The sequence below is a fragment of the Histoplasma capsulatum genome, genomic scaffold (assembly GCF_000149585.1).
Source record: "Histoplasma capsulatum NAm1 scaffold_6 genomic scaffold, whole genome shotgun sequence".
Taxonomy (NCBI): domain Eukaryota; kingdom Fungi; phylum Ascomycota; class Eurotiomycetes; order Onygenales; family Ajellomycetaceae; genus Histoplasma; species Histoplasma mississippiense.
The window spans coordinates 1,506,416-1,516,557 of NW_001813977.1; the positions used below are offsets into that span (position 1 = coordinate 1,506,416).

Consider the following 10,142-nt stretch of genomic DNA (forward strand, 5'->3'; position numbering starts at 1 on the left):
CTTGCACCGTTTGTCGGTGAAATCGGCGATACTTCTTTCTTCCTGGGTACGCCCTACATGTATTTTCCGTTTTTGACTTCTGAAGTGAAGTGTGGAAAGGCGGCACTCGACACGGCAGATCGACAAAATGCTCACAGTATGACTCTTTCAGTAAGGGGCATTGTCAAGCTCTTTAGATTGGTAAAACGTGAGAAGGAGCTACATCAGGAGGTGCAAGGATTTTCTGTGTCGCATGACCACTGTTCTGTGAGGATATATGGTCACTATCCCGTGATTGATGGGGAGGAGACCACCTACTATCGTCATACCATTCACAAGTTCGATTTCACCGCTCTGGACGGCAAGGAGAAGTGGACATGCTACAGGTTTATTGTTAGTGTCTACGGTGACTGGGCACCTTCACATTTTAAGAAACTATGCGCGGCAATTGACGAGTTACCAGAATTTAAGCCTGAGGAACTACAGCAGTCTGAACAGAGCCTCTCGGAAGCGACTACTGGGCTTTCTCAGGAAATTGGAGCTGTTGGCCTGGGCTCGAGCTTTACATCTCAATTAGAAGAGGAGTGTGAGCCTCTTCCTACTTCGCGGAATGATGACTTAGGAAATTTGCGGCCGAACGAAAAGAAATCTAAACAAGGAGTGCCAAGGAAAAGGCGAAAATAGCGATGCAGACAGCTAACCTGACCACGATAATTTGCCTAACCTTATTGGTATTCGGGATATCCCGCATCGCTAAGATCCGTTAAGGATCCGCGTTGTGAAGTCAAGGCTCAGAACCAGGAGTTCAAGGAATACAAATCCCAAGATATACAGGGGAAGTGCAGTTATTTTACGTGGGATAAATCCAAAGTAGATAGGCGGTGGAGAGCAGCGAGAGAAAAATGGCCTGTATATATCAATCAGGCAATGCGTCGCTTCAACACCATCTGAATAAACATTTACAGTGTCAAACATTCTTTTTCAAAGAAAACGATTGCGTTTGCATCGTGATGAAAATTTAAAAGCTTCAATACTTCGAGCGCCATGATAAGGATAATTAGGGGCAACGGTAGCAAATGAAAAGTGGCTGAGCATATGGGTCAAGCTACATGCATTTTCCCCGTTGGAGGAGCGGTCACTTTTAACCATGTCTAGATATTCGATGGCGGCTTATCGCAGTTTTGCGCACGCTGGTTCCACGATATGCATGGCCACCCGTCAAGTGGCCTGCCCAAAACCATTTGATGTCAAGCCCATCACGTGACGATACTGCCAACCTCTAGCCACAAAACGTTAACCCCAATGGGCTTGCTGTCAGACAGTTTCTCCTCCCGAATGATTGGTTGCCCACCTCTATTTGAGCCCTTAATAATTCCCCTCGCTCAGTTATATAACTAGATAAATGTTACTTTCTAGCATAGCCAAGCTTCCACAACGGATCACATATTTTGACCCAGGAACTCTTCCTCCTCATTAGCCTTTCCATTGATGACTGCTCGCTCTTTAGCAGGAAAAATAACCTCTCAGCCTGGGCTGAATACTGCTCCCATATCATGGGAGCAAACTGGCTCCTCAGCTGGGCTTTCCCCTTATCCGACCGTTTGAGGACTGCAGAAAAAAAAAAATTTCGTCGTCCTTGTCGACGAGCTGAAAAAAAAAAAAAAAAAAAAAAAAAAACATCCTCCTGCTGTATGAATGCGTCCGGGAGAGCAACCCGTCTCGGATTTAGGTGCAAAAGTAGATGTAGGAATGGTTCAAGCGGCCCTCAGCCACATCCATTTCCTAGAATCCATAAGTGAGTCGGGTATATCTATGGTGACATTTGCCAGGTAAATGAGACCTACGAGTAGACGCCCAAGGTCCTGCACAATCTGCACATCCTCCCGGAGCCATTCTTGCTGCTCCGCAGTTATGGTGTTTTTGTCGTATGTCCTGGCCCGATCGAAATCCAACAATACCACCCTTTCTCCAGGAGCGACCATGAAATTTCTTGCTTTCAGATCATTATGCATGACCAGTGCAGCAGTAATAGCTTTGATGGCCTGGACAAATCTAGCCATACGATCTTTGGAAAAGGTGTCAAGATGCAATTGACGCATGTCGGGAATATATTCGATAAATATCGCACTTGGGAGCTCTGTGTCATTTATAAACATATTTAGATTTGGCTGCCAAAGTTCCGGTTCAAGCTTTTCGATGCTTCCATAGAATCGAGGCACATAGCCCTTTTCAGTCACGCCATGCGCCTGGAGTCGTTGGTAGGCAGTAGCTTCACGTTCATGGATACGCCCGTGTCCGGGATGATCATGGTGCTATTTGCCGGCTCTCGGTCAGCTCTCTTAGACAACATCTATCAAGATAGGTGCTCACCACTTTCATAACACATTCAAATCCCTGAACTGATACCAAGAAGACCGCGGCGTAGTCGTTGCGGTGCAGCTCCCGATGGAAAACCACGTTCTGCGGACAAACCTTGTTGAGTTTCATCATGTGTGGACGAGTGAGGTGAATGGTGTATAAGTCTGCTGCTTCTTTGTTGACGGTTAAAGGGTTCTGAAGGATCTCTCAGTCAGTTCTCGTGGTGGTTGCGTAGTTCAATTTATGGTGCTCGTCGACCTCCTCGCGTTTGTACGGTGGACTTTTCGCCACAAAATGCAGAATTCCCCGGACCCACATTTTTCCTTGCGATACCATCCGCACCTGCGCCGCGCTTCAGTTGCCTAACCGGGGAATGGGCTCCTATCACCGCCATTGGCTATACTTGAATCTAGAGACATGACTCACCTGTTTTCAATAATGACAGCGAACAAACCTCAACGAATAGATCCTGGAGGGAGACTGGCGATGACACTCACGGCATCCACTATTACCTCACAAACGTATTTCGCCTTTCGCAGCGGACAATGGATCCTTGTCATGCCTTTCTCGTATATAAGTACACCCACTGTCTTCGTCAACGGAGGGGAAACTGCAGCTTGACGCTCCATCAATGCATTAGCACATGCAATTCTCATTTAGGGCTTCGAGAAACGCCTTCGGTTGACTGTCGTTTTCTGGATGGCCAACGCAGTTACTCTTGCTGCTTTCTTGCAGAACGGCCCTCCACACGTGCGCATCAACGCCCCGCCCAATCCTGGTCCAAATACGACAAATACTGCCTACAGCTGGGAAGATATTCACTCTCTAAATGCCTGGCCAGAGTTTACTCTGCAGCATATTACGAACCGCTATCGCCAGCTGCTCGACAATACCTCCCTTCCGAGTGAGCCAATTACTTCGCCGGGTCCGATTGTCAGTTCGGAGAATCAACTCAGAGCTCTTATTGTGACACAATTCAAAAACCGAATCAGACATGCTCTACGGGCAACGTTTGACCAGATCGGAAACCAACACCAAGGCCTCCAAGGGCTTACGAGAGTATCCTACGACGAAGGTGAAGGTGCCAGGATCATGGACAACTACAAGCCCGATGCAGCATTCTTTGACGAGACGATCCCGGCTACAACGAGTTGGAATCGCGCACCTGGCGAGGTAAAGCCATCATGGAAATGGACTAGCAATTTGCGAAACAGCCTCCTGCCAGCAGGCCGTCGAGAATGTCGCCAGGTTCTCTCGCAGCTCAATTTTTATATGAAGCAACATCATGCCCGGTATGGCTATATCATTACAGACCTGGAGTTAGTCCCCGTAAGGCGCCGAGACGATGTCGGCAATCTTGATCTTGCTCAACCGATTCCGTGGAACGCACGGGGAAACCCCGGAAACGAGCAGCTAACGGTCATGCTCGCACTTTGGTACCTGGGCATGCTGGCTGCGCAGAATAATGGCCCTGAGAGTTGGAATATTTGAGAAATCATAGTATGCGCGTCAATATCTGCTGGCGTCGGATGGTGGAAATTTTCTTGGGCTGTGTACAATGTTGAGGTTTATTGTAGCTGTTCTCGACTTGTCCTGGATAACGACCAAAGTAACAGCATTGCGCGAGTCTAGATAGTATTACCAATGATGATCCCTTGCCTAGTGCGGCGTCTAGGCTCTGAGAGAAACTCACCCTCCATCTATGTAGCCGCCACAATAGCGCCATTGGCGGATGAATTAAGTTATGGCTGCTTCACCAAGTAGCTCTCCACGTTCATGTCCTGGAGCAGTGTGGCCTCGCCACCACTAACATAGCTAGCCTATTCGCGTCTGTTCTTTTGGCTACATCTACATACGATGCCTTACACGGCTTGGCAGCTTCAGGTATAATGAATAAAAAAACGAATGTTAGGTCTGGAAGATAGCTCTGGATGGTAATCCAGTATCAGCGACTCGTGCCTGCAATCGAGAAGGTAGAGGTAGGCGCCACGAAACAGGCACTGGCAGCCGGTAGAAATCAAGGCGATGAATGCATATGTTAAGGTTCTTGGGGCACGGAAGCAAGAACGTTTACTCTCGACCGCGTGCACTGGAGACGTCAATGGCTGCGATCGGAGAATGTTGGTGAAGATGGATATAGGTCGCTGTCGCAATTCTGCCATTAACCTTCAAATGGTAGGATCAGATTTGTCGGAAATTTCATTATGTTTTTGTTTTCTCTTGTCTCTCCGAGGTGGCATGAAATGAATTTGCTCTCTCTGTATCTAATGACAACGCTGTCGGATAAAACGATGAATCAGAGGAATCATCTTCTTTGTCCGGTGCAAATTTTGATTGTCCGTCATGATTTTGGACAGTCCAATAATCTATGAAAGCTAGTGACTTTTTAAATCCCATTAACTCGAAATGATCGAGGAACCAGAGACTGGTTCGGAAGAGGTGGCAGTGGTCCAAGTTCTGCCACAGTTGCATCGAAAACCCCCCTCCTTCTACTCACGATAGCAGGCTATGGAGGGCAATAGAGAGTAATTCACACTGTAGTAGTGAAGGGCAGTGCAAGCAAAATTAAAATTGTTGAATAGAAAACATTGTCTTAGCTTGATTCAGCGCTGTCATATCCATTAATTCAAAATAATTATATTCAAAGTAGAGCAAATGCTGATCTGCGGGTATTGCTGTGAAGATGAAGCAAAGAAATAATTCCCAAAGTCAAAAAGGGTACACATTAGTTATCCTTTATCAAATGCAAAAGGGAAACGGAAAGGCAGATTAGGACGTGAGGAATTGTGATTCACCCCATACTATCAATCCCTGATCCAACACTTCAAGATGCGAAAAATAACCCAGACATTATAAACTAATGCAGATTCAGTGTATATGTTGATAGCGTATTGTAGCGTGACTTGCTTTTTGTTTGTGTTTTGATATAGCATGCATTTGAGTAAGAGTGAGGATGGACATGATTTGTGAGAACCGCAACTCCTTTTATTATATATATATATCTCTATTGTACAAAACTAGTTCTCTAGGCTCCGTTGATATTCCAACGCCAGCTTCTCCCGAGCGCGACCCCGCACAACAGTTCCGTGGGCCTCCTCTGCATGGCTTAGAAGAGCAGATTTGGCCGGGAGCACCTTCCCCTCACAAACATTGCACTCAACCCCAGTGGCCGGCCATGGAGGGTTGATATGTCTTCGTAGAAAGTGCCTTGTAAGCGATCCGGCTGTTGCGTATTTCATAATGCGGTCCTCCAGCGCGCAACTAGGATTCCCAACGCAGAGAAAGCAAACGCGAGGCCGAAAGCAGGTCTGAGGCCGTTCAGCTGTAGACTTGGCCTGCACAGACTCCATTGCTTGGTGCAAGAGGACCTCAGTGTTATCCTTTACCGAGCACCTCTGCCGCTTGGTCGGAGGACAAGGGTCATCATCGACCGCGGGCCTGCCACGGGTCTGCGTGGGCCGGCGCGAGGGCCGCCCTTCCTCCACGCCACAGAATGCAACTCCTGCGTTGATTGTGTTGATCCTCCGCTGATATTCCGCTTCAAGATTAGCGCCCGGCATGGTCAGCACGCAGTCAACAAACATCAAGTGCTCGGGAGGCATGAAGGCCTCGTGCTCGAAAGTGTCCATGACTTTGGTATCCACCAGCTTCCCGGCCAGTTGTCGTTCAAGGTCAATCACAGGCTGCTCATTCTTATAGCGCTCAAGGTTCTCACGGATCTGTCGGTTCCGCTGCCGCTGCTTCTCGTTGCGCAACTCACGGGTAGCCTTGTTGTGCTCCGACTTTGCTTCTGTTGTCCGATCACGGAAAACTTCCAGTCTCTCCAGCACCTCAGGGTTGGACTCGGCGAGTACTCTGTCGTCAAGGTGCCCTAGAGAAGTCTTGCATACCCTGTTGGCACGTGCTAACTCGGCTTCACGATCCTCCCATTCCCGCTTGCGCTTCTGGACAGTATCCTGACGGCCACGGACAGCTGGAAGGTAATTGAGGGACCATGATTCTTCTGGAGAGAGCTTATACGGTCGGTTGGGGTCGATGGATGCACTCATCGAGCAGGCAAATTGCACCAATGCTGTTTGGGAGCCTGTTTTCCGAACTATTCCCTGCGCGTCAACGTCGACGTCCACCTGATAATGCTTGACGAAGGTGCGAATATCCGCGTGCTGGAGCATGACGTTCTGAAGAGCCTCCGTAACTTCCTCTGTTCATCGTTAGCCCTCCGACATGACTGCAACATGAAGAAAACGGAGGGCTACTTACCGCTGTTGTTAAATGCCTTAGCTCCAGCATATCGGAGGTTGTACGGGTGGGCGACCTCCTCAAAGCCCGTGATCTCACCGGCTCGGCGCATCCGGGAACTCACCATGGATGGAGTCATCCTCTGATCCAAGCAAATTTTAAATCCGGTGGATGTTGGCTCCGTCTGGCAAAACACAAACTTATCCAGTAATTCATCCTTTAGTAGTAGCGGCTGCTGTCCCTTGCCATCCAGCACTTTGGCGCTGTAGAGTTTCTCTGCGCAATCCAACACTGGTCCACTTGTTGAAATTGACTTGAATCCTCCAATGTGAAAGAGCATAGTCAGCAGGCAGATATGCGGGCTGAGAACCAGGGTCGGGTCAAAGATGATTTCCGGAATCTTAAACTCGTTCCTATCAATTCTGTCAGTCAACCAGGCCATGCCGCGAGGATCAGAAACACATACGGTGCCTTATCTCCGAGAAATCTTTTAGTAAATTCTGGGTTTAAGAATATAAACAATCGGGGGCGTCCCGCCGTCTGGAACGCGGATCAGGGTTTACAACGACTATCTCGATACCGAAGATGGAGGATCGCCGAGGGACGGCTGGCGGTGATGGCTGCAAGCTGCAAGAAGAGAAGCATTTGAATGCGCTGCCAACCGCAGACAAATGTCATCTCAGTGGTGGTGAGAACGACTTGAGCGAACTCAGCAACATCTTCAATATACATGTTCTTCTTTGGCCGCCCAACAAGAGCCAGCTCTTTTTCTGTGGCCACCTGTGCAACAACCTGCAAGAGATCAGTGGTGCTTCTGGTTAAGTGATCCGAGGAGAGAGAGTATGGGTGCTCACATCCTCCACCTTGACAATTGTATCTTTGCTGAGTCCCGATGCCGTTTCCTGTTTGAGGACAAGGTGCCACCACTTCCAAAATGTCTCCAGTGAGCTTTTGCGCTTAATGCCCGGACAGTATCGATTGTTCTTGCCACGACGGATATCACACCGCCAGCTAAAGAATGCATACAGGAAGCGAACCGTCTCCTCTGAATTAGAGATCCGATCCCATTGCCGCTCCGCGTTGGCCTTGATGTGCCGACAATACCTGCCCAGCGCCACTGGTGAGCTTATAACACAGTCTCAGGGTCAAATGAGCCACTGCCTACCTCTCCCAGTAACCACGGGTCTCATCGAGTTTTTCCTGGGTTCTGGGGCTGTACCGCTTCTGTCGAAGCTGAGCGATATCAAGGCTCTCTGCTAAGGCCAGGTAGTGTTCGGGGGGGAGCTGGCCGTCGTCGTCGTCTTCATCGTCGCCGACGGAGCCACTTTCATACCCACTGTCTGAAAAGATGGCATCCAGCGCGGAGAGGGTATCCAGAGCAGACCTGACATCCGTCTTGCTCCTGCTCTGCTTGTCAGGCCCGGCCGAACAAGAGAGAGGCGCCATGATCAGGACGGCCCAAGGAGAGAGCCGACAGGAGAGAGGGACAGGAACAAGTAATGAAAGACTTAGACGCTTTCCTGGATAGAACTGGCCCGGTAGTGCTGCGAAGGAGGGGAGGGAAGGGAGCCGCAGACGGCATGGTGAGAGTGACGGGGACTGGAGGCAGAGAGAATAACATGATCCATGATCTGGGGAGGGAGCCAAATCCGACAGAGTGAAGCGTCAAAAACGGCTCCCCTCCCTCCCAAAGGAAGGGCAGTGGGTGCGCGAGGGTGAGCGAGGGTGGTGACTGGAAGCCACGAAAATGCACTTTTAAAATCGTGGCCACGCGTGGAGGGAAGGGTCGCGGCCGTGGGGATAGATTCACGTGATGATCGAGGTTGGGCGGTTAGCGGGAGGCCGAAAGCAGCGGCGAAAACAGCCATTTGCAGCCTCCGGCCAACCGTCACATCGTTATATGGAGTATTTTAAAAAGTTTAATAAATTAATAATTCTATATTTTTTTCTTATAAAAATATAATATAACATAATATATATCTATAAATTATTGTTCTCTTTTTTAGAATAGTTTTGAATGAATATTCATTGAGATATTAGCATTTGAAGTTGATTGTAATTGATTTACAAAGGCGAGCGTTGGGTGGAAACGAGCGTTAGATGGTTGATTACGTTATTCATATTTTGGGTTTAGCGCCAAGCTTAAATCAACCTCAACAATTACCAACATCAGCTATACAAAGCGTCAACTCCAGAATGATACATCAATGCAGAATAACTAGGATTATCGTCTCTATAAACTGGCTTTTGGTATTTTCCAAATATCAAGACGCTTACTTTAAGTAGCCTCGGCAACTGTACGACCGGCACCCTCATACAATATTCTCTGCTGCCGGAGCCATGGATTCCAGTCACATCCCAAGTGCCCAAGTCAGTCCAGCTATAGCTCCGATACAGCTTTCATTTCTGGCTCCAAAATCCCTGTATACGACTGTACACATCCACTTGACGTTTTTCGCAACATCAGCATTGCTATTCCTCACAACGACCAACATGGGAGAGTCTGGCACGTCATCAAAGCCGATGGGAAGCTTCGTCTACGCGATGCCTGATGTACGTTTGAATTAAAGCATAGTTGTTCTCTTACTTTTGTTTCCTGCCCTTTTCTTTTTCTTTCTTTCTTTCTTTCTTTTTTTTATTCATAAGGAATAATTTCTTCTTTCATCACGCTTTTTGCACTCCTCCCTTCCACCAGCACTTCCACCGGCTGTGTCTCCACGTCTCAACTTTTAGCGCGCTATCCATTTTTGAAGTTGTATTATCCTACAAGGTTATTAGGGTTTATAGTACGATTTAATGCATGATTCTTTTGCGACTTCTGGATGAGTCCTTTATGCCAGCAATGCTATGATATCCAGGTCTGGATATATTCGGCTTCTCTGGGCAAAAAGCTGGGGAATGTTCGTTCTGAAGTTAACATCTGGATCTATTTGGCATTGTGGTTTATTTGTCCTTGGAGAGCCCGAAGTATATATCACAATGCGTGACGCTAACTTGGGGTTTGCAGCGTACCAACCCGAGAAACACAATCAGCACACCGCTTTATATGTCACAATCCACCGTCGACTACGCCACACGGACGGCACGGGCACTTGCGCACAGAATGAACATGCCTGTTTATGTTGGTTGCAGCGTCGACTTTTCAGGTTCTACCGTCGAAGAAGAAATGGAAGGCTTGAAAAAGATTTTGGAGATAGTCATAGAAAAGTGGCAAGAGAGAAATAAACAGCTAAAGGGTGACGAAACGGTGCATTGCGCCACAGTCTCATGATATCGCATCTTTATACCCCATATACCTATTACCGGAGGAGCCAGAGCATTGCAGAGCATGTTGAGAAGCACCATTATATTTCGACCAACAATTCAGGGCGCGCTGGGCATTGAAATGTCGTCAGAATGAAATGGACAGAACTCTTATGTATCTGCTTGATTGGAAAGCTGGCGGGCGATGCAAACACTACATTCCTCATTAAAGGAATAAAACACTTCTCCGAGATTGCCAGGCGATTCAAAAGATTGATGAGAAACATGCGTCTTCAACGACCTTTATTCTAGTTCTAACAGGG

At 48.0% G+C, this 10,142-nt stretch overlaps 4 protein-coding genes across 4 annotated transcripts; 2 read left to right on the plus strand and 2 right to left on the minus strand.

The window, feature by feature from the left end:
• Positions 1-138: 138 nt before the first annotated feature.
• HCAG_06777 (predicted protein) lies at positions 139-1,224 on the plus strand (the record flags this gene model as incomplete). The annotated part of the gene is made up of 3 exons (XM_001539122.1): positions 139-565; positions 764-888; positions 1,135-1,224. The coding sequence occupies 3 exons, from the start codon at positions 139-141 to the stop codon at positions 1,222-1,224; spliced, it is 642 nt and encodes a 213-aa protein (XP_001539172.1).
• A 509-nt stretch (positions 1,225-1,733) lies between these two features.
• Positions 1,734-2,756, minus strand: HCAG_06778 (predicted protein; the record flags this gene model as incomplete). The annotated part of the gene is made up of 3 exons (XM_001539123.1): positions 1,734-2,291; positions 2,350-2,510; positions 2,705-2,756. The coding sequence occupies 3 exons, from the start codon at positions 2,754-2,756 to the stop codon at positions 1,734-1,736; spliced, it is 771 nt and encodes a 256-aa protein (XP_001539173.1).
• A 280-nt stretch (positions 2,757-3,036) lies between these two features.
• On the plus strand, positions 3,037-3,828 carry HCAG_06779 (predicted protein; the record flags this gene model as incomplete). The annotated part of the gene is made up of 1 exon (XM_001539124.1): positions 3,037-3,828. One exon carries the CDS (start codon positions 3,037-3,039, stop codon positions 3,826-3,828), a length of 792 nt encoding a protein of 263 aa, XP_001539174.1.
• Positions 3,829-5,354: 1,526 nt separating this feature from the next.
• HCAG_06780 (conserved hypothetical protein) lies at positions 5,355-8,022 on the minus strand (the record flags this gene model as incomplete). Its single annotated transcript, XM_001539125.1, has 6 exons — positions 5,355-6,538; positions 6,598-6,989; positions 7,043-7,052; positions 7,140-7,368; positions 7,431-7,680; positions 7,742-8,022. 6 exons carry the CDS (start codon positions 8,020-8,022, stop codon positions 5,355-5,357), a joined length of 2,346 nt encoding a protein of 781 aa, XP_001539175.1.
• Between the last annotated feature and the right edge of the window lie 2,120 nt (positions 8,023-10,142).